The sequence below is a fragment of the Oncorhynchus mykiss genome, chromosome 8 (genome assembly GCF_013265735.2).
Source record: "Oncorhynchus mykiss isolate Arlee chromosome 8, USDA_OmykA_1.1, whole genome shotgun sequence".
In the NCBI taxonomy this organism is placed as follows: Eukaryota; Metazoa; Chordata; class Actinopteri; order Salmoniformes; family Salmonidae; genus Oncorhynchus; species Oncorhynchus mykiss.
This window is the reverse complement of record NC_048572.1, coordinates 81,565,937-81,590,974: the sequence shown is the minus strand read 5'-3', so window position 1 is coordinate 81,590,974 and position 25,038 is coordinate 81,565,937. Positions and strand designations below refer to the sequence as shown.

The 25,038-nt window shown below is 44.9% G+C and overlaps 1 protein-coding gene across 2 annotated transcripts in view; it reads left to right on the top strand.

The window, feature by feature from the left end:
• Positions 1-24,442, top strand: part of LOC110531013 (junctional protein associated with coronary artery disease homolog) — a 30,389-nt gene extending 5,947 nt beyond the window's left edge. The window contains exons 2-4 of one of the 2 annotated variants that reach the window (XM_036986477.1): positions 2,483-2,990; positions 15,781-20,273; positions 20,828-24,442. In XM_036986477.1, the coding sequence (XP_036842372.1) occupies positions 2,599-2,990; positions 15,781-20,273; positions 20,828-20,835 (4,893 nt within the window). In that variant the 5' untranslated portion in view covers positions 2,483-2,598 and the 3' untranslated portion in view covers positions 20,836-24,442. Of the gene's footprint in view, positions 1-2,459; positions 2,991-15,780; positions 20,274-20,827 lie in introns of those variants that run through there. The other variant, XM_036986478.1, reaches the window with a different exon arrangement.
• The last annotated feature ends 596 nt before the right edge of the window (positions 24,443-25,038 follow it).

Genomic DNA, 25,038 nt, shown 5'->3' with positions numbered 1-25,038 from the left:
GAAAACAGGTTTTTACACATTTATGCAAAGTTATTACAAATAAAAACAGAAATACCTTATTTACATAAGTATTCAGACCCTTTGCTATGAGACTGGAAATTGAGCTCAGGTGCATCCTGTTTCCATTGATCATCCTTGAGAAGTTTCTACAACTTAATTGGAGTCCGCCTGTGGTAAATTCAATTGATTGGACATTGGAAAGGCACACACCTGTCTATATAAGGTCCCACAGTTGACCTTGCATGTCAGAGCAATTATCAAGCCATGAGGTCGAAGGAATTGGCCGTAGAGCTCCAAGACAGGATTGTGTCGAGGCACAGATCTGGGGAAGGGTACCAAAAAATGCCTGCAGCATTGAAGGTCCCCAAGAACACAGTGGCCTAGTAGTTGGGAACCACCAAGACTCTTTCTAGAGCTGGCCGCTTGGCCAAACTGAGCAATCGTGGGAGAAGGGCCTTGGTCAGGGAGGTGACCAAGAACCCCATGGTCTCTCTGACAGTGCCCCAGAGTTCCTCTGTGGAGATGGGAGAACCTTCCAGAAGGAATTTCATCTCTGCAGCAATCTACCAATCAGGCCTTTATGGTAGAGCGGCCAGACGGAAGCCACCCCTCAGTAAAAGGCACATGACAACCCGCTTGGAGTTTGACAAAAGACACCAAAAGGACTCTCAGACCACGAGAAACAAGATTATCTGGTCTGATGAAACCAAGATTGAACTCTTTGGCCTGAATGCCAAGAGTCACGTCTGGAGGAAACCTGGCACCATCCCTATGTTGAAGCATGGTGGTGGCAGCATCATGCTGTGGGGATGTTTTTCAGCGGCAGGGACTGGGAGACCAGTCAGGATCGAGGGAAATATGAATGGAGCAAAGTACAGAGATCCTTGATGAAAACCTGCTCCAGAGCACTCAGGACCTACGACTGGGGCAACAGTTCATCTTCCAACAGGACAACGACCCAAAGCACACAGCCAAGACAACGCAGGAGTGGCTTCGGGACAAGTCTCTGAATGTCCTTGAGTGGCCCAGCCAGAGCTCTGAGTTGAACCCGATCAAACATCTCTGGAGAGACCTGAAAATAATTGTGCAGCGACGCTCTCCATCCAACCTGACAGAGCTTGAGAGGATCTGCAGAGAAGAATGGGAGTAACTCCCCAAATACAGGTGTGCCAAGCTTGTAGTGTCATACCCAAGAAGACTCAAGGCTGTAATAACTGCCAAAGGGGCTTCAATGTACTGAGTAAATGGTCTGAATACTTATGAAAATGTTATATTTCTTAAAACCTGTTTTTGCTTCGTCATTATGGGGTATTGCGTGTAAATTTACGAGGGTAAAAAACGATTTAATCAATTTTAGAATAAGGTTGTAACGTCTGAATACTTTCCGAATGCAATGTATTTGCAAGCTGGGCTGTTGAGAGAGAAACACACGTACACCACACATGCAGATACAGTACACACAACCACACCCACAGCCACAGTATAGCCCAGGAATCCTGCAGTGGAAGGCAGTACGAGTTATTTCTGTTGCAAGCTTGAGACGAATTTGTACATTTGAGTTATTTAGCAGAGCGATTTACAATTAGGGGGGGGGGGGTCATTTAAGATACCATTTGAAGTAGGGTAGGGTTTCAGATGTTTTTATAAGCAACTCTGCTATCCTAGCTTCAGGAAATACATGTATAGGATTTAAGGAAATACATTTTCACGTAATTAATTATATTTATTTTAGAAGAGATTCTGTGTTTTAGAAAATTATTGACTTCCGTGAGTTTGATCGTTGTAACTGGGCTGTAACAGGAACACATCTACAAATACAAATAGTCTACTAACCAAATGGCACCCTATTAGTGCACTACTACTGTCCCTAAATAGTGCACTACTTTGAAACCAGGTCCCGTAGGGCTCTGGTCAAAAGTTGTGCACTTAGGGTGCAATTTGGGACGTATCCAGTGACCTCTCTTATCCTGTGAAGTCGCCCCACAGGAACACACTGTGTGACTAATGTGAAATCTGCATGTAAACACATGTATTATTGTGGCTGCCGACCAGGGGAGCTTCATCAGATCTGTTTCCCTTTTCTCCAGCAGCCAACATACTGTTGATCATTCCATACACACAGTACTGTGAAGACATGATCACTTAAGTTGCATCCCAAAATGGCATCCCAAAATGGCACGTGCTCCCTCTATAGGGCACTGCTTTTGACCTGAGCCCTGGTCAATAGTAGTGCACTTTATACTGTAGGGAATAGGATACTATTTGGGACATACTGTAGATGGTCAATAGTAGTGCACTTTTGGGACAGCGCTGACAGAACGTGATCTTCTTCCTGTTTCACTCTCCCTGTTTGTTCTCGCCTTATTTACAGTATAGTGTACCTACATTAGTGTCCCGTACAAGCACTGGGTATCTGTATTTCTGAAGATGAGATGCTAAAAGCTAAACGTTACCTTTTTCCCCGTTTCTCTTCTCCCCATAGTGATGGCCTCTACTGAACAGCTCTGCTCCAGCTCCCACCAGCAGCACTGAGCATAAGAACAGCAGAAACCCCTTCGCCCTCCTGCTGCCAAGCCAGACAGAGAGACACACAGCACCATGTACAGCGTGGACGACCTCCTCATTTCACACGGATACAAATTGCCCAAGACGAGCGTCCCCTGCCCCTCTTCAACTTCATCCGCCTCCGCACCTTGCGAGAAACAGCACCACGTCGCCGCCACGACCGACTGCCACCGTGAAATCCCAGCGGCAGAGAACCAGAGGCCTGGTCGTGTTGGCTCACTGAACGGGTATGAACAGGCAGCAGACAGGGGGGCCTGTGTCTTCAGGAGCAGCAGCAGGCAGGCACTACTGGCGAAGGTCTACCCCGGCAGCGGGGACAATGAGAGTGGCGGGGAAAGGAACCAAAGGAGAAAAGAAGCTGGCGGCGGTAACCTAGGTGACAGCCTAGCACAGCCCCTGGGAGATTCTCTCGCCACGGATAGCGGGTGAGTCCCCCCCCCCCCCCCCCACTCCATACCTTCCCTCCCTTTTCCTTTCTCTCCGGGCCCTTCGGCGTTGCATGTAAAGCCGAGCCACTCCGTCTGCACTGCGCAGGAGGGTGTTTTCTTCTGTCTCCTCATTTCCTTCCTTCCAGGGCTGTAGAACGAACACTGAGGCTTCTGCACCACTGTGATATGATCGAATATGAGGTCTGTGCTCCAAATGGCACCCTATTCTCTACATTCCCTATGGTCCTTAGTCAAAAGTAGTGCACTATATAGGGAATAGGGTGCTTTATGCTGTGATATGAGGAATAATGTACAGCTGCCGCCATTCTGCACTGTTGGCTTGTTTACATTGCGATGTGAACCCATGTTTAAAGAGGGCACTCGTCTTTCCATTGGGTCAGTCCACCCCTCCACCACAAGCATCTCTACCAACACACAGACAGGTACACAGCCTAAAGCCCTATGGGCCCTGGTCAAAAGTAGTGCACTAAATAGGGAATAGGATGCCATTTGAGACGCATTCAGTTTATACACTACCACCAGGTGTGTAATATGTATTATCAACACAGACATTAGTGTAAACAGCTCAGGCTCTGTGCACTGTACACACACACTCCGCAGAGTGAGGATTCCTCTGGACAAGTGTGCACATACCCATACACTTGTCCAGAGGAATCCTCACTCTGCAGGGTGTGTGTGCAGTACAGGGCGCCTGAGCTGTTTACAGTGTGGTGGTTGGTTACGCTCTCAAGGCATCACGTACAGTAAGCTTCTCTACCCAGCGTCCTGTGCTGCTGTTTACATGGTCTGGCAATAGGCAATAGGCAGGTCAAGGCAGGCAGAGGTCAGTAATCCAGAGGTGGGGTAAAGGTACAGGTCGGTAGGCAGGCTCAGGGTCAGGGTCAGGGTCAGGCAGAGTGGTCAGGCAGGCGGGCTCAGAGTCAGGGTCAGGCAGAGTGGTCAGGCAGGCGGGCTCAGAGTCAGGGTCAGGCAGAGTGGTCAGGCAGGCGGGCTCAGAGTCAGGGTCAGGCAGAGTGGTCAGGCAGGCGGGCTCAGAGTCAGGGTCCGGCAGAGTGGTCAGGCAGGGGGGCTCAGAGTCAAAACCAGGAGGGTGAGAAAAAGAGAGACTGGGAAAAGCAGGAGCTGAGACACACAACCCCTGGTTGACTTGACAAACAGGATGAACTGGCAACAGACAAACAGAGAACACAGGTATAAATACAGAGGGGATATAATGGGGAAGATGGCCGACACCTGGAGGGGCGTGGAGACAAGCCAAACGAGGTGAAGTTGATCAGGATGTGACTGTATATTGCCAGTTTAGATCATTCACTGAAATAACTCATTGCCAGATAACTGTGATCATTACTTTAGGGTTTTGTTTTATTTTTTTCATAGACACATGATTGTCTGAGTTACATCCAGAAACAAGTGAATTTGCTATTATCACCGTACTGAATGTGGGTGAACAGTATCCCTCTACTCTGTCTACTGTTGAGGTCTAACCTAAATAGCCAGGGTGCAATTTGGGAAGCAACACTTTACTTCATAACAACAGGCCCACTCATATATATTTATGTACATATTCTTTATCCCCTTACACTTATGTGTATAAGGTAGTAGTTTTGGAATTGTTAGCTAGATTACTTGTTGGTTATTACTGCATTGTCGGAACTAGAAGCACAAGCATTTCGCTACACTCACATTAACATCTGCTAACCATGTGTATGTGAAAAATAAAATTTGATTTGATTTGATAAAATGTGATTTGATTTGATTTGAGCCACTCTGCCTGCTGTCCATGGGACTGAGCCTGCTGTCCATGGGACTGAGCCTGCTGTCCATGGGACTGAGCCTGCTGTCTATGGGACTGAGCCTGCTGTCCATGGGACTAAGCCTGCGGTCCATGGGACTGAGCCTGCTGTCCATGGGACTGAGCCTGCTGTCCATGGGACTGAGCCTGCTGTCCATGGGACTGAGCCTGCTGTCTATGGGACTGAGCCTGCTGTCCATGGGACTGAGCCTGCTGTCTATGGGACTGAGCCTGCTGTCCATGGGACGGAGCCTGCTGTCTATGGGACTGAGCCTGCTGTCCATGGGACTGAGCCTGCTGTCTATGGGACTGAGCCTGCTGTCCATGGGACTGAGCCTGCTGTCCATGGGACTGAGCCTGCTGTCTATGGGACTGAGCCTGCTGTCCATGGGACTGAGCCTGCTGTCCATGGGACTGAGCCTGCTGTCTATGGGACTGAGCCTGCTGTCCATGGGACTGAGCCTGCTGTCTATGGGACTGAGCCTGCTGTCCATGGGACTGAGCCTGCTGTCCATGGGACTGAGCCTGCTGTCCATGGGACTGAGCCTGCTGTCCATGGGACTGAGCCTGCTGTCCATGGGACTGAGCCTGCTGTCCATGGGACTGAGCGTGCTGTCCATGGGACTGAGCCTGCTGTCCATGGGACTGAGCCTGCTGTCCATGGGACTGAGCCTGCTGTCCATGGGACTGAGCCTGCTGTCCATGGGACTGAGCCTGCTGTCCATGGGACTGAGCGTGCTGTCCATGGGACTGAGCCTGCTGTCCATGGGACTGAGCCTGCTGTCCATGGGACTGAGCCTGCTGTCCATGGGACTGAGCCTGCTGTCTATGGGACTGAGCCTGCTGTCCATGGGACTGAGCCTGCTGTCCATGGGACTGAGCCTGCTGTCCATGGGACTGAGCCTGCTGTCCATGGGACTGAGAGCATGTATGAATGTGGCTGACCATGTTACGATAATCAGGTACATCACTCAGCCTGAAGGGACACTCTTTTTTTTAGTTGATTATATTTTTTACACAATTAAATTAAATCCTATTTTGGGATCCTCGTAGCATTGGATTAAATGGCTAAGAAATAAGACTAAGGAGTTGTCTGTCCCTGCAAGATAATAAGATAATGTCTTTATTATCCTCGTGGGGTAAATTCTGATTGCGGCTCTGTGCCAAAACATAGACAAGGACACATACAGACAATAACTACTATACACTTTACATATCAGCACAATCTGTTATCTACAATGTCAACTGTACACTATATACACTATACACATCAGCACAATCTGTCATCTACTATGTCAACTGTACACTATATACACTATACACATCAGCACAATCTGTCATCTACTATGTCAACTGTACACTATATACACATCAGCACAATCTGTTATCTACAATGTCAACTGTACACTATATACACTATACACATCAGCACAATCTGTCATCTACTATGTCAACTGTATGCCAGCCCACTGGTGCTGCTTGTGTTTTTTAAAACATCTTTAAAATTAAATTAAATGAATACATTTTTTATAGGGGTGTATCAGCTTAATATTGCGGAAAGAATATTGGTTCCATCAATGTAATTGTCTGCATCATTTCCAATCCCCCATATCTTTTTTGGTAAATATATATATATATATATCCATACACGCATGCCTACATATACACATATATACATACACATACCTATATAGACATACATACTTTACTGTTTTAAAGAATATACCTTTATTATTATTCCCCGCAAACCCTACCGCCGATCCCCCAATTGAAGTAAACTAATAAACACTTCGGCTTCTACCTTCAGTTTATACATCTTATACACATTTTACAGACAGTCTATTTTACAATAGTTATTTTTTGTTTGTTCTTAGTCCTTCCTCTATTTCTGATGTCCATCCAGTTTGATTTCTATTTGTAACTGTGCTATTTCACAACAGTTCTGGACCTATATACATTTTACAGACCCCGTATGTTTTACATTGTTTATCTTGTTATTAGTCCCACCCTTCAGTTCCCTTCAACCTCTCCCATCTATCTCTCAACATCAGCCATTTTGGATTTCTATTTGCCATATATTTTTCAACTGTGCTGTGATGCTTCACAAAAATAATTGAACCTTTCTATTCTCATAGCTTCTACAGATTGTAAATTAAAAATAAACAATTTTGCTAAAATAATAATTATATTATTGATTGATTGACTATGGCTTTTCAAATCACCCAGTATTGCTATCTGCAGCATTAGCTCTAGGTAAATGTTGCAATTCTTCAGCCATTCCTGGACCTGTGACCAAAAACAAGCTACATATGGACAATACCAAAATAAATGATCTAATGACTCTGACTCCTCACAGCAGAATCTGCAGAGCTGGGAAGATTGTATCCCCCATATATATAACATTCTATTAGTTGCAAGAATTTTGTATAGTAATTTAAATTGAAAAATTCAAAGTTTTGCATCCGGCGTTGTTTTGCGCATCAATTCATAAACCATGTGCCATGGAATGGGTACATCCAAAATCTCTTCCCAACTATTTTGCAATTTATATGGCACAGCTGTCAGTTTGTTGGTCCTTAAATGAAATTGGTAAATGTTTTTATTTATCACACTTTTCTTTAACCATTTATGTTCTTTAATACAGGGCCGACATACAAATTCCTTACATAATTTCCCCTTCTACTTGCCTCTTCCATTTTTGTGGTAATGCTGCAATTAATTGGTTGTAATTTTGGGTAGAGCAGACATTTCCATATGTCTGTGTTAGCTGCATGTGTGACATAACTCCACCAGCTGCATTTGTGACATAACTCCACCAGCTGCATGTGTGACATAACTCCACCAGCTGCATTTGTGACATAACTCCACCAGCTGCATGTGTGACATAACTCCACCAGCTGCATTTGTGACATAACTCCACCAGCTGCATGTGTGACATAACTCCACTAGCTGCATGTGTGACATAACTCCACCAGCTGCATTTGTGACATAACTCCACCAGCTGCATTTGTGACATAACTCCACCAGCTGCATGTGTGACATAACTCCACCAGCTGCATGTGTGACATAACTCCACCAGCTGCATGTGTGACATAACTCCACTAGCTGCATTTGTGACATAACTCCACCAGCTGCATTTGTGACATAACTCCACCAGCTGCATGTGTGACATAACTCCACCAGCTGCATTTGTGACATAACTCCACCAGCTGCATTTGTGACATAACTCCACCAGCTGCATTTGTGACATAACTCCACCAGCTGCATTTGTGACATAACTCCACTAGCTGCATGTGTGACATAACTCCACCAGCTGCATGTGTGACATAACTCCACCAGCTGCATTTGTGACATAACTCCACTAGCTGCATGTGTGACATAACTCCACTAGCTGCATTTGTGACATAACTCCACCAGCTGCATTTGTGACATAACTCCACCAGCTGCATGTGTGACATAACTCCACCAGCTGCATTTTTGACATAACTCCACTAGCTGCATGTGTGACATAACTCCACCAGCTGCATGTGTGACATAACTCCACCAGCTGCATTTGTTACATAACTCCACTAGCTGCATGTGTGACATAACTCCACTAGCTGCATTTGTGACATAACTCCACCAGCTGCATTTGTGACATAACTCCACCAGCTGCATGTGTGACATAACTCCACCAGCTGCATTTGTGACATAACTCCACCAGCTGCATTTTTGACATAACTCCACCAGCTGCATTTGTGACATAACTCCACCAGCTGCATTTGTGACATAACTCCACCAGCTGCATTTGTGACATAACTCCACCAGCTGCATTTGTGACATAACTCCACCAGCTGCATTTGTGACATAACTCCACCAGCTGCATTTGTGACATAACTCCACCAGCTGCATTTGTGACATAACTCCACCAGCTGCATTTGTGACATAACTCCACCAGCTGCATTTGTGACATAACTCCACCAGCTGCATTTGTGACATAACTCCACTAGCTGCATTTGTGACATAACTCCACCAGCTGCATGTGTGACATAACTCCACCAGCTGCATGTGTGACATAACTCCACCAGCTGCATGTGTGACATAACTCCACCAGCTGCATGTGTGACATAACTCCACCAGCTGCATGTGTGACATAACTCCACCAGCTGCATGTGTGACATAACTCCACCAGCTGCATTTGTGACATAACTCCACTAGCTGCATGTGTGACATAACTCCACCAGCTGCATTTGTGACATAACTCCACCAGCTGCATTTGTGACATAACTCCACTAGCTGCATGTGTGACATAACTCCACCAGCTGCATTTGTGACATAACTCCACTAGCTGCATTTGTGACATAACTCCACTAGCTGCATGTGTGACATAACTCCACCAGCTGCATTTGTGACATAACTCCACCAGCTGCATTTGTGACATAACTCCACCAGCTGCATGTGTGACATAACTCCACTAGCTGCATTTGTGACATAACTCCACCAGCTGCATGTGTGACATAACTCCACTAGCTGCATGTGTGACATAACTCCACCAGCTGCATTTGTGACATAACTCCACCAGCTGCATTTGTGACATAACTCCACCAGCTGCATTTGTGACATAACTCCACCAGCTGCATTTGTGACATAACTCCACCAGCTGCATTTGTGACATAACTCCACCAGCTGCATTTGTGACATAACTCCACCAGCTGCATTTGTGACATAACTCCACCAGCTGCATTTGTGACATAACTCCACCAGCTGCATTTGTGACATAACTCCACCAGCTGCATGTGTGACATAACTCCACCAGCTGCATGTGTGACATAACTCCACTAGCTGCATGTGTGACATAACTCCACTAGCTGCATTTTTGACATAACTCCACCAGCTGCATTTGTGACATAACTCCACCAGCTGCATGTGTGACATAACTCCACCAGCTGCATGTGTGACATAACTCCACCAGCTGCATGTGTGACATAACTCTACCAGCTGCATTTGTGACATAACTCCACTAGCTGCATTTGTGACATAACTCCACTAGCTGCATGTGGTTGTAAACATTCAGGAGCCTTACCGCCGCTGGGAAAAAGGATCATTTGGCTTCATTTATTTTGGGCCCTGGTGTCTGCCCGGTAACATAGTCCTGAGGGCAATGCATCAAACTCCTGGTGAAGAAGAAGATGTCTCGGGGCCAGCGGTACCTTGTTTGAAGAAGATGTCTCGGGGCCAGCGGTACCTTGTTTGAAGAAGATGTCTCGGGGCCAGCGGTACCTTGTTTGAAGAAGATGTCTCGGGGCCAGCGGTACCTTGTTTGAAGAAGATGTCTCGGGGCCAGCGGTACCTTGTTTGAAGAAGATGTCTCGGGGCCAGCGGTACCTTGTTTGAAGAAGATGTCTCGGGGCCAGCGGTACCTTGTTTGAAGAAGATGTCTCGGGGCCAGCGGTACCTTGTTTGAAGAAGATGTCTCGGGGCCAGCGGTACCTTGTTTGAAGAAGATGTCTCGGGGCCAGCGGTACCTTGTTTGAAGAAGATGTCTCGGGGCCAGCGGTACCTTGTTTGAAGAAGATGTCTGGGGGCCAGCGGTACCTTGTTTGAAGAAGATGTCTCGGGGCCAGCGGTACCTTGTTTGAAGAAGATGTCTCGGGGCCAGCGGTACCTTGTTTGAAGAAGATGTCTCGGGGCCAGCGGTACCTTGTTTGAAGAAGATGTCTCGGGGCCAGCGGTACCTTGTTTGAAGAAGATGTCTCGGGGCCAGCGGTACCTTGTTTGAAGAAGATGTCTCGGGGCCAGCGGTACCTTGTTTGAAGAAGATGTCTCGGGGCCAGCGGTACCTTGTTTGAAGAAGATGTCTCGGGGCCAGCGGTACCTTGTTTGAAGAAGATGTCTCGGGGCCAGCGGTACCTTGTTTGAAGAAGATGTCTCGGGGCCAGCGGTACCTTGTTTGTGTTGACATCACGTGATCACGTAACTGGCACTTTATATACAAGGAAAGTTAAGTTTTTCTGCTCAGCGGCAGGCAGGCAGGCAGTGCATCTTACCAGGGCTGCGTTCCAAATGGATCAAATCAAATCCAATTGTATTTATCGCATGTGCCAAATACAACAGGTGTAGATTTAACAGGGAAATGTTTGCTTACAAACCTTTCCCAACGATGCAGAGTTTAAAATGAATAATAAAAAATAAAATAGTAACTAACCCAAGAGGAATAAAATACAATACACAAGAATGGAGCTATATACAGGAAGTACCAGTACCAGATCACTGTGGAGCTACAGTGGGGCAAAAAAGTATTTAGTCAGCCACCAATTGTGCAAGTTCTACCACTTAAAAAGATGAGAGAGGCCTGTAATTTTCATCATAGGTACACTTCAACTATGACAGACAAAATGAGAAAAAAAATCCAGAAAATCACATTGTAGGATTTTTTCCAACAACTGTATACAGACAGATTATTTCACTTATCATTCACTGAATCACAATTCCAGTGGGTCAGAAGTTTACATACACTAAGTTGACTGTGCCTTTAAACAGCTTGGAAAATTCCAGAAAATGATGTCATGGCTTTAGAAGCTTCTTATATGCTAATTGACATAATTTGAGTCAATTGGAGGTGTACCTGTGGATGTATTTCAAGGCCTACCTTCAAACTCAGTGCCTCTTTGCTTGACATCATTGGAAAATCAAAAGACCTCAGAAAAAAAATGTAGACCTCCACAAGTCTGGTTCATCCTTGGGACAATTTCCAAACGCCTGAAGGTACCACGTTCATCTGTACAAACAATAGTACGCAAGTATAAACACCATGGGACCACATAGCCGTCATACCGCTCAGGAAGGAGACGCGTTCTGTCTCCTAGAGATGAACGTACTTTGGTGTGAAAAGTGCAAATCAATCCCAGAACAACAGCACAGAACTTTGTGAAGATGCTGGAAGAAACAGGTACAAAAGTATTTATATTCACAGTAAAACAAGTCCGATATCGCTACAACCTGAAAGGCAGTAAGGATGAAGCCACTGCTCCAAAACCGCCATAAAAAAGCCAGACTACGGTTTGCAACTGAACATGGGGACAAAGATCATACTTTTTGGAGAAATGTCCTCTGGTCTGATGAAATAAAAATAGAACTGTTTGGCCATAATGACCATCGTTATGTTTGGAGGAAAAAGGGAGAGGCTTGCAAGCCAAAGAACACCATCCCAACCGTGAAGCACGGGGGTGGCAGCATCATGTTGTGGGGGTGTTTGCTGCAGGAGGGACTGGTGCACTTCACAAAATAGATGGCATCATGAAGAAGGGAAATTATGTGGATATATTGAAGCAACATCAAGACATCAATCAGGAAGTTAAAGCTTGGTCGCAAATGGGTCTTCCAAATGGAAAATGACCCCAAGCATACTTCTAAAGTTGTGGCAAAATGGCTTAAGGACAACAAAGTCAAGGTATTGAAGTGGCTATCACAAAGCGCTGACCTCAATCCTATAGAAAATGTGTGGGCAGAACTGAAAAAGCGTGTGCGAGCAAGGAGGCCTAAAAACCTGACTCAGTTACACCAGCTCTGTCAGGAGGAATGGGCCAAAATTCACCCAACTTATTGTGGGAAGCTTGTGGAAGGCTACCCGAAATGTTTGACCCAAGTAAACAATTTAATCCTAATTTTTACTAAGATTAATGTCAGAAATTGTGAAAAACTGAGTTTCAATGTATTTGGCTAAGGTGTATGTAAACTTCCGACTGTATATGGTGTGGATATATATTCTAGTGAGTGTGTATATGATGTGTATGTATAGTCTAGTGAGTGTGTATATGGTGTGTATATATAGTCTAGTGAGTGTGTATATGGTGTGTATATATAGTCTAGTGAGTGTGTATACAGTATAGTGTGTATATATAGTCTAGTGAGTGTGTATATGGTGTGTATATATAGTCTAGTGAGTGAGTATATAGTGTGTATATATAGTCTAGTGAGTATGTATATAGTGTGTGTATATAGTCTAGTGAGTGTGTATATGGTGTGTATATATAGACTAGTGAGTGTGTATACAGTATAGTGTGTATATATAGTCTAGTGAGTGTGTACATGGTGTGTATGTATAGTCTAGTGAGTATGTACATGGTGTGTATATATAGTCTAGTGAGTATGTATATAGTGTGTATATATAGTCTAGTGAGTGTGTATATGATGTGTATGTATAGTGAGTATGTCTATAGTGTGTATATATAGTCTAGTGAGTGTGTACATGGTGTGTATATATAGTCTAGTGAGTATGTATATAGTGTGTATATATAGTCTAGTGAGTGTGTATATGATGTGTATGTATAGTGAGTATGTATATAGTGTGTATATATAGTCTAGTGAGTATGTATATAGTGTGTATATATAGTCTAGTGAGTGTGTACATGGTGTGTATATATAGTCTAGTGAGTATGTATATAGTGTGTATATATAGTCTAGTGAGTGTGTATATGATGTGTATGTATAGTGAGTATGCATATAGTGTGTATATATAGTCTAGTGAGTGTGTACATGGTGTGTATATATAGTCTAGTGAGTATGTATATAGTGTGTATATATAGTCTAGTGAGTATGTATATAGTGTGTATATATAGTCTAGTGAGTGTGTACATGGTGTGTATATATAGTCTAGTGAGTATGTCTATAGTGTGTATATATAGTCTAGTGAGTGTGTATATGATGTGTATGTATAGTGAGTATGCATATAGTGTGTATATATAGTCTAGTGAGTGTGTACATGGTGTGTATATATAGTCTAGTGAGTATGTATATAGTGTGTATATATAGTCTAGTGAGTGTGTATATGATGTGTATGTATAGTGAGTGTGCGTAGGGTCAGTGCAGATAGTTTGGGTACCATTAATTTACTATTTAGCAGTCTGGCTATTTAGCAGTCTGGCTATGGCTTATGGCCTGGGGGTAGAAGGAGCCTGTTGGTCTGAGAGTGATACTCCGATACCGTTAGCTGGATGATAACAGATTGAGCAGTCTATGGCTTGGGTGGTTAGAGTCTTTGGGAATTTTTGGGAATTTTTGGGCCTTCCTCTGACACCACCGGTATATAGGACTTGGATGGCAGGGAGTTCGGCCCCAGTGATGTATTGGGCTGTCCGCACCACCCTCTGTAGAGCTTTGCGGTCAAGGACGATGCAATTGCCATACAAAGCGGTGATGCAGCCAGTCAAGATGCTCTCGATGGTGCAGCTGTAAAACTTTTTGAGGATCTGAAGGCTCATGCAAAATCTTTTCAGCCTCGAGGGTAAGAGGCACTGCCGTACCCTCTTCACGACTTTGTGGGTGTATGTGGACCAGGTTAAGTCCTTAGCGATGTGGACGCCAAAGAACTTGAAGCTCTCGACCCGCTCCACAACAGCCCTGTCGATGTGGATGGTGTGTTCTCCGATCTTTCTCCTATAGTCTACGATTATCAGTTGGGGGTGAACAGGGAGCACAGAAGGGGACTAAGCACACATCCCTGAGGGGCCCCCGTGTTGAGGGTCAGTGTGGCGGAGGTGGTGTTGCCTACCCTCATCACCTGGGGCCGGCCCGTCAGGAAGTCTAGGATCCAGTTGCAGAGGGAAGTGTTCAGTCCCAGGTTTCCCAAACTTAGTGATGAGCTTGGAGGGGGCTATGGTGTTGAACGCTGAGCTTTAGTCAATGAACAGCTTTCTCACGTAGTTATTTTCCTCTTGTCCATGTGGAAGAGGGCAGTGTGAAGTGCAATTGAGATTGCGTCATCTGTGGATCTGTTGGGGCGGTATGGAAATTGAGTGTGGGTCCAGGGTGTCTGGGATGATGGTGTTGATGTGTGTCATGAACAGCCTTTCAAAGCACTTCAAATGGCACCCTATTCCCTGCATAGTGCACTACTTTTGACCAGAGAGCCCTATGGACCCCGGTGAAAAATAGGGCACTGTATAGGGAACGAACGCCCAGCTTTCTGAATTAAGGTCAGCGTGTGTTCTAATATGCAGATCATATTGCAGCAGCCGCACAATTTCACGGCATCTTCAAGGGAGTTGGGAGCCGCTGACTCAAGCACTTCCGTCAGATATATGTGTGTTGCCTGACTCCGCCCTCTTGGATTGGAGATGGAGATATTGATTCCTAGGCTACATCCCAAATCACACCTTATTCCCTATGTAGTGCACTATATAAGGAACATGATGCCATTTGGGATGTAACCCTCTTCTTCACTCCCAAAGCCAAAACATCAGCTTGGAGGCTAGCCAGACATACCAGCATTTAAAATGTCACAGTTATCAATATCTCTCAGATCGTATAAAACCATGGCAGGCTGGTCAGCATTGTGTCATCACAGGTAAACAGAGTATGGAACGCTGGTATGGTTCCATAAGAGAGCGTTCCAGATAAAGCTCATTCATGATTTTTGTTGTTGTTTGATCTTGTTTTGTGGGCGTCAGATGTTGCATCTGAGACTCCGTTTTAGAATGTCTTCCACTGGTCTCCACACTACCTATATAGTGCACTACCTTTGACCAGGGCCTACTGCACTACAGAGGGAGTAAGGTGCGAATTGGGATGCAACTATAGGGTACAAATTGGGATGCAGCTATAGACTGGCAGGTCATGGAAAGGTCAGCAGAGTTTATCATTACAAATCTAAGGGAGGTTAACTGAATTATGTTGGTATTACACGCTTATAAATTTACGAACGGAAATGCTTCAAGAGTTTTGTTGTTGTTGTTTTGGTGTAATGTGCAAAAACCAAGTTTATCCTATATCCAGGTTGTTTGTATTACAACCAACATGTTCACTGTTTATAATATTTGTAGATTTTCCTATGTAAGACATGGGTTCAAATATAAAAACATTCATATTAATGAAGGTACAGTATTATAACAGCAGTACCTTAACACTTCATGGTTCTTTCTTTCGCTGTCTTCTTTTATCTTTTCTATTTTCATTATATGATGATCACCAACCAATTGTGCTTTGTTGTCTTTCCAGGTTCTATGATGCTCCCAGCTTAACCTATTCTGAGCAGATCGAGAGAAGAGAGCAGTTGGATGAGAGGGATGTCTCCTACTGGAGGAGGAGAGGTCAGGACTTCAGTGTCCTTCTGGATTACGCCGACGGCCGGGAGCTGAGAGCGTCCGCTAGCTTTCTGAAGGCCTCTGAGGTGGCATGGAGGCCACAGGCCCTGATAGCAGAGGACCACAGGGGGGAGAGGGAGAAGCAGCAACAGAAGCAGCTATGGGATGACACCCCCATCTCCTGGCTGAGGGAAGCTGACGCGGCTCCTGGACAGCTGAGGGTATTGACTGGGGTGACTGGGGAGCGGAAGTGCCAGAGCCTGGGCACAGAGGAGTGGAAGCCTGCGGTGGGACTGGGGAGGCAGCTGTCGGATGGGGAGGGCGAGAGGTGGGCTCAGGACCAGCAGCACCGCCTGAGGACTCCAGAGAGCGCTGGTTTTATCCTTCCCAGAACCAGAGCGAAGTCCCAGTCCCTCCCCAGAGTGCTGTCGCCTGATGGAACTACTGAACACACAGACACACAGTCCAGCTTGGTCAGTGTCCAGCTTCGACCGGGCCAGGTTGATAGACAGAGAGTGAACAGCACCGTCTTTTCCGGGCCTTATAGTAGGTATTACCACAGCGCCGCAGTCGGCCGGGACCGGTGGGCCAGAAACAGTTGGCAAAGCGGCGGTCATGTTGCACTTTTACCAAAGCCCAGGTTCAGCAGACCTGTCAAGCCTCCGTCGTACGAGATACACCAGCAGACTAGGGGTAGCCAGGAGATGCTTTCTGTAGCTGTAGTAGATGAGCAGAGTGCGTCCAAACAACAGAAGGACAACAGGCCTGTCTATCACCCAAGGGGTGGAGAACTGCAGAGACAAGACTATTTCGCACAACACTCCGCAATCTTTGGCATGGAGCCCCCCGGTTACATCCCGCCCCCGTCTTATAAGAGAGCCCCTCCCCCAATCAGGGGAGGCCCAATCAACCGCAATGAAGTGGTGAACTATAAGTGGAGGGGGGAGATGCAGATACAGATGCAGATGCCTGTGAGCTCAGAGACGGGAAGGTGGTTTTCCAGACAGACAGGAGGGTCGTGGCTGGAACACTATGGGGATCGAGGTATACCCTACAGGAAACAGGTTAACCCTAACCCAAATCTTAACCCTGGATACACCGAGGAACATCTGGGGCATGTTCACTATTTACCCTTTGATGATCCGCGAGTGAGACACATCTCAGGAGGGCCTGGCGGAAATTCTCTCACTGACTCGGACAAGCTTATCCGAAACATCATCAAAGAGATTCCCTGCGCTAAGGTTTTAGGACAATCCACACATGATAGTGCCTTTTCCCCCCCACATGGGCTATCTCTCAATACCGACAGCCGCAAGACATCTGTCAATGACAACGACGGTAGTAGTACTAGATGGTGCCACAGGGGTTTAATAAACAAAGGAAGTGTAGACAGTGTAGCTCCTGACCAGAGCTGTGGTAACTATCCAACTGCTTTTCAGGTTAGACCGCCCCCTCAGCAGATCAGGCTTGTGGACCAAGGTGTGTCAGAAACTGTGACTCAAGTGAAAAAGAAAGAGCCTGACTCCTCAGAGAAAGAGAAACCAAGAAAGCCTGACTCCTCAGAGAAAGAGAAACCAAGAAAGCCTGACTCCTCAGAGAAAGAGAAACCAAGAAAGCCTGACTCCTCAGAGAAAGAGAAACCAAGAAAGCCTGACTCCTCAGAGAAAGAGAAACCAAGAAAGCCTGACTCCTCAGAGAAAGCAGAGAAAGTAGAGAAAAAGAGCGTAAAAAAGAAACTTAGCGAAACAATATTCTGTTTGGTGTCTGTTCCCATCCCCCCAACGCCGGGCAGTACGTCCCATGATCAAAACAACAATGACGAGAAGCCGCCAAGCCCAGTCCGGCCACCAAGCCCAGTGGACAGTCCGAGCGAGAACAAAACTGGCCACTTAACAAACCAAAGTCTCCAAAGCACATCTTCAGCAGAGGCTGAGCTGCAAGCACTAACCGGTAGCATAGCAAGCAGCAGATCAAGCAGCAAAATAGTGAGAAAACTCCCCATTAAACCCCCCAAAATAAACCATCACAAGGAGCTGAAACTCTCGGGATCCTGGCCTGGGAACCAGTACCGTGACCAGGAGACTCAAACTAGCCCAGAGGCCAGAAAGCGTCAGCCTCCCCCTCCTCCTCCTCCAGGTCCTGAAAACAAGGAAGCACAAGACCCTCAAGTCCCTGCCCCAGGTTCCCCCGACCCAGGCGTCACCCCAGACCCTAGCAGTGTGGGCAGCACTGCATTCAGCTATCCCATAAAAGGGGTGAAGAGCCTGAAACCATCCAGCAACAGCGCCTTTTCCAGGACGGCCACTTTCTCAATCTCCAGCCAGCTGAACAAGAGCACAGCTCAGCCGCCAGCAGCAGCGCCACCACCACCACCCTCAGGAAACACGATGGAGGTCAAACCAGCAGCGACCTGCAGTGGGCAGGAGGGCTTCGGTCAGTTCCTGCTGAAGCCCGTCAGCAGACGGCCATGGGATGCCATTGAGGAGCTAGAGACTATTAACAAAGAGCTCCAGGATCAACAGCAACAACCACAGCAGCAGAGCAGCAAGAGGCCCAGTGTTGACCAGTGCATCGAGGACCTCAACGAGGCATACAAAGACATCTTAGAGCTAGGCACTGCCAGCAATAATGTTCCCAACAATGGCGGCGCTGTGCAGATCCCTGAGCGGATCAAGATAAGGCTAGCGGGGGAGGCGGGGCTTAGCAAACCCAGCAGCCTTAGGCGCAGTATCGAGAGCTGGACTGTGTCCGTCGACCCAGAGTACAGGGAGGTCAAGAGCGCCTTCTCAAGACCCGCTGAAAGAAAGTCAGTGACATTCAGCAAGCAGCTAAGAGAGGAGCTCCCTGTCCCGCCACGCGATCCTACAGGATTCAGAGAATACAGGGTTGTTTCGAATTTGTCACAGAGGAGAAGTAGCTGCAGTGGCAGGTCAGTGAAGCTAGACCTCACTTCGCCTTCGGAGACACCACCGCCTTGTGACTTTACCGGCCCTAGTGACTTTATTGACTCTCCTAGTGATCCCAGCGAGATCAGAGACTTAAGCCCACCGACGCCAACAACGCATACGGCAGCAGAAGTCCCCTGGGCAGATAGGCAGCCGATGCAGGACGCCTCCACACTTACGAGTCCCCCTGATTATGAGGACATATGTCAGTCTTTACAAAAGACCCGAGACTCAACAGAAGTTAACAAAACTTTGACGGCCAAATCTAAACTTGGTGGTGGTAGAGGCAATGCAGTGCCTCCAGGGTGCGCCAGTCTAGACTCTGAAGAGGAATGCCCCATTTGTAAAAAAGAGAGCGAGAGCCAGATGTCCAGACCAAGCCCAATGTCTCCGCTCCATGAGGAGTCAAGCCCAGATTTGTCTGATCAAAGTAGCGCCACGATCGTCGGTGACAGTGGTAGTCCACAAGGAGCTGAAACATATGAAGAACCAGCTGAGAACGAAGTAGACACAAAGCTATCCTCCGCCTCTTGCTCGAATCGTTCAGAGGCTCAGACTCTGTGTCAAGATTGGAGGGAGCAGCTGTCACTCACAGATGATAAGAATGTGGGTGGGTGCGCTGCTGCTGAGAAGACCAATCAAAACCAAGCAACCAAGGATCTCAACAATCTATACGAAGTGAAATGTGCCGAGGGAATCCCAGAGAACGAATCCATAGAGGAGAGGGCAGCCAGGATATTAGGGATTGATGTGCCTGCAGAGTCCCTAGTTACAGGGGAGCGGAGGGCTAGAGAGCCAGCAACAGATGAGATTGAATTAAGAGAGAGTGAAGCCACTGCTGGAGAAGATCCAGAAAGAAGCAATGCAAACGAACAGACATTACAAACACATGTGAGAGATACAGAGTCTGGGGAACTGCGGTCTGCAGTGTCTATGGTGCCTGACAGTGGGCAGGAGTTACAAGAAAATGAGCCGCCACAGGATGTGCCAGAACGCATCAGGAGTGCCAAATGGACCCAACTGGGTCGAGAAACTCCAGGTATGCTGGAGTTTCCGCCAGACAGACTACCACTTTCGGTCCCCATGAACCCCGACCAGAAGCTGTCTCACAGTCTGGAGGGAGAGAGGAGGGGCAGAGGTGCCTCACAGCACATAGAGGCCCTGCAGGACAAGCTAGCTGCCTCGCCCAGCCACCAGGTGGCGATAGAGCGCCTGGCTCGGATGAAGGTGGTGGACTCGATGTCCCGCATGAGATTCAGCATCAGGAGCACAGACTCTGGGGAGGTGGACGGGGAGGCGGAGGGGGAGGCCAGCCGTGGCGTTGAACAAGTGGAAGAGAACGCTGTCCTCCCTGCTCCCTCCCAGAGTGACACAGTGGACGATAGAGAGGTCAAGCTAGAGGACGATGGAGAGGCCTCTGAAGATACAGTGTTGCAAGACGAGGAGGTGTCATCTGTCTCGGGTAGCTACTTGATGCATTTGTTTTTTGTTCAAGTTTTTTTTCTGTCGAGCTGTGTTACACGTTTATTCTGAATATGAGAGTGTTTCACCAGGAATTAATAGTTTCATGTTTTGTTTGTTACACATTTGTGATACTTTTTTCACTGCCAACTGTGAGTACACAAACATTGTTGGTTGTGACTATAATGAGTTATAATTTATGGTGCATGTATTTCAAGCAGTGAATTGTGGCTGTTATTATGGACTCTTCCCACAAGATGGGGCTATTTGACCTACAATTCAAATCTACCACTACACACACGACTGATATGACATTATTTTCATTAATTTTGAAGACATTTTTTACGTGTGTGAAATACATTTTGGACATGTTATGAGGACTGTCACATGATATAGTCTACGTCCAAAATGGAACCCTATTACTTATTTCGTGTGCTCATTTTAAAGGGAAACTCAAATGTAGTGCACTTGATAGGGAATAGGGTGCCATTTGGGACTCACATATATTCACTCTAAATGATCTAGTGTATCCCTTCTTTCTGTGTATTCTACCAGAGGCCTGAGACCCAAGCCCAGTGGATTAAAGTGGAGAGAGACTGAGACGCCCGTCATCTTTCTCCATCTGAGGGTTTAGCTCCCTCCAACACTGTGACCTGGCTGCCCATTAGAATGCCTTCATCTCATCCCAAACACAGAAACGGCCTTCTTCTCCGACAACAGCATTGTGTACACCCTCACCCTCGGCGTCGTTGAGTGCTAAGAGTGTTCCACTGCCAAAAGGGAGGTGTCCCCCTACCTAGGGGCAGCTTCCATCTATCCCCCCCCCATCTCCCCTTTATCTCCCCCCAACCCATTCTAGGAGGGGTCCAAAATGGTACCCTACTCTCTATATAGTGCACTACTGGGCCCTGGTCAAAGGCAGTGCACTGCATAGGGTTCAGGGTGCCATTTTGGGACTCATTTCTAGTGTTATTGTAGCAGCTTGTTCTTTATCCTTTCTTATTCTACCCTCCCGATGGTTTTCATTGGCTTATTCTCCCCTCCCGATGGTTTTCATTGGCTTATTCTACCCTCCTGATGCTTTTCATTGGCTTATTCTACCCTCCCGATGCTTTTCATTGGCTTATTCTACCCTCCCGATGCTTTTCATTGGCTTATTCTACTCTCCTAGATGCTTTTCATTGGCTTATTCTACTCTCCTAGATGCTTTTCATTGGCTTATTCTACCCTCCCAGATGCTTTTCATTGACTTTATTATTCTACTCTCCTAGATGCTTTTCATTGGCAGACATTATGCAATTCCGTCATGCGTATAACAACCTAAAATGTCCATAGTGAATACAGTTAGCTGACTCATCGTTCACACGCTGTGTGATTCTGTTTGTTTATGGGCGAGCTGTTTAGATATGAATGTAAACATGTTTTACACAACCAAGTAGACATAGGAGTCATAAGAGCTGTTCTGTTACATTCAGTCGATTACACCAAAATATTTACATTTGATTGTTATGGACAGAGAGAAGTGAGAAATGTATTATATTGGACATTAATGTCTTTGGCTCGAGAACTGTTTTAATTTTCAGATGAATCGATCGATCAATCCGTCAATCAATCAATTAATCAACCAATCAATCAGTCTATTATTATTTTGTTACATTGTGGCCTGTCTGTCTCATCGCTTTCCCGTACACTGTAATCATAATCCATAGAGCTCTTCAATGAAGAGTGACTCTATTCCTACCAGATGTCAGGGTTAGGGTCAATTCAAATTCAAGTCAGTCGTTTCAGAAAGTAAACTGAAATTCCAATCTATTTTCAATGATTTCTCAAAAAATTTAAAACGAGAAGCTATTTATTAAAACACGTTTTTCCATTTATGAATGTTCACTTCCTGAATTGAGTGACTTCAATTTGAATTGACCCAAACCCTGATGTGGAGAAATGATAAATCAGTGAAATATATTTTGTGAGGCATTGGTTCTACGTTATGGGGGGTGGGGGTTACCTAGGTGACAGTCTGTTTGTGCTGTCATGCCAACTCCTTGTCACTCATTGGCTTGACAATGTGCAATGGAATTGACAAGAGCACAAACGGATCTGGGACCAGACGTTGCCTTCTGTATACAGATGTGCATTTCATTATAGACTGGATCAGGTTACAAGACCACTGGGCAGTGAAATCAATGTTTTAAAAAGATCTATCTGGGTAGTATATTAGCTCTATTTCCCAGGTAATTTCAGGAAGCAATAATGGTATGGAGTGTGCTAGTTTTGAGTTGTAAACAATAATTATATGGACATAGTAAAAAGATAAGAGCAATATTGTCGTACAAACAGCTTAGTTGCATAGTCAGTGGAGCTGGGAACCATTGTCAGGAATCTAATTATTACCAAGTCCATAATGGCACCCTATTCCCTATATTGCACTACATTAGACCAGAGCCCCATGGGCACTGGTTAAAAGTAGTGCACTAAATAGGGAATAGGGTGCCATTTGGGACGTACCATTTTTACGAGTCATCGTTTGAATCATCCTGTAGCTAAATGGAGATGTATCAGGGTATGCTGGTGGGCGGGTGCTTATTTCATAGAAAATATTAGTGGCCATACATGTGTATCGTGTTAAGTGACTACATTTCACCAAATATACATTTTTGTTATCATTGAATTGTTAATCAGTTTGCATAATGTACAAAATAAAGTATATTTTAAATATTTTAAGAGATATTTTGTATTTAACCATTCTATTTTATTTCTCCACACTTTGATCACAAGTTGAAAGTACCATATTGTTTGTACAGTACCATATTGTCTGTATAGTATCATATTGTCTGTATAGTACCATATTGTTTATACAGTACCATATTGTCTGTACAGTACCATATTGTTTGTACAGTACCATATTGTCTGTATAGTATCATATTGTCTGTATAGTACCATATTGTTTATACAGTACCATATTGTCTGTACAGTACTATATTGTTTGTACAGTATCATATTGTCTGTACAGTATCATATTGTCTGTATAGTACCATATTGTTTATACAGTACCATATTGTCTGTACAGTACTATATTGTTTGTACAGTATCATTGTCTGTACAGGATCATATTGTCTGTACAGTACTATATTGTCTGTACAGTATCATCATGTCTGTACAGTACTATATTGTCTGTACAGTACTATATTGTCTGTACAGTACTATATTGTTTGTACAGTATCATATTGTTTGTACAGTATCATATTGTTTGTACAGTATCATATTGTCTGTACAGTACTATATTGTCTGTACAGTACTATATTGTTTGTACAGTATCATAATGTCTGTACAGTACTATATTGTCTGTACAGTATCATAATGTCTGTACAGTACTATATTGTCTGTACAGTATCATATTGTCTGTACAGTACTATATTGTCTGTACAGTATCATCATGTCTGTACAGTACTATATTGTCTGTACAGTATCATAATGTCTGTACAGTACTATATTGTCTGTACAGTATCATCATGTCTGTACAGTACTATATTGTCTGTACAGTACTATATTGTCTGTACAGTACTATATTGTCTGTACAGTATCATAATGAGAGTATATAATTTTCTAGCGCTTCAAAAGAAAAAGATTGACATAAAGAAGGATCGACCTTACAAGCAAAGCTATGTGCAGTGTGCCTTGATCAAACGGTCATTCTGTTCAGTGACAAGATGAGGGTTTATCTTCTTTGTGAGTCTTGACTTAATGGGAAATTCTGATTGTGCCATGAGTTCCCATTTCTAGTGCATTTTCACACGCTGTCTGAAAAACAGTTGAACATTTGATGTTGGACTCTCTTACTGATGATCCATCGATCCATCTCAGCTGATGTTCTTATGTTTAGGGTCAGCTGTGACCTGCAGTGTTGGGGTCAATTACATTTCAAATCAGTCAGTTCAGGAAGCTAACTGAAATTCCAATTAACATTTTTCTCAATGCCTCTGTATTGGATTGTTTTTTTTTTGGGGGGGGGGGGGGAATTCTGGAATTAACTGAATTGAAATGGAATTGACCCCAACCCTGGTGACTTGTCTTATGTTTGTCATCGTCTTCCAAGCCAAATCATGTACTGTTGTTTTTGTCGCTGATTCATAGCAACATGTTTAGAAATAAAAAAAAAAACGAAGAAAAAAACCCAATTTATTTTATTCATGCAACTTAACATTTCTTTCTTTCTACATTGAGTGAATTTTGTGTTTTAGACTGCTGTCAATGATACAATGGTTAGTGAATGGTGTATAATGCATTGTAAAAGGTGCACATTAATGCTGTTTTCCTATTTGTCAAGGGTTAATACATACTGTTCAATAATCACATCGTTTTATAACATTCACTTTCATGTAGCATTATTGCGGTTGTAGCATTTAATTGACTTAGAACTCTTATCTTAATTACGCTTAATATTTCTGATATTTATAATTGTTTTTTCTTTATCACGTCGCCGCCATAGGCAATTTCGGCATTACATTATAATTAAGGCCAAATAATTACTAATTGCACACTGTTTCATAACTGTAAGTTTCACAAACAACATATTGTTCTGCCATTTCTTAAGCCTGAAAGGTAGCAATGTTGACTGCATACGTACATAGTGACTGCACTTAACTTTCTTCACTGTGGGTCTTTCAATCAATCAGGAGAACAGTGCTGCTACTCAAAAAATACACAGACTTCCAAAAATGCACAAACTCCCATTCGAAACAAACAACTATATATAATATAACTATATT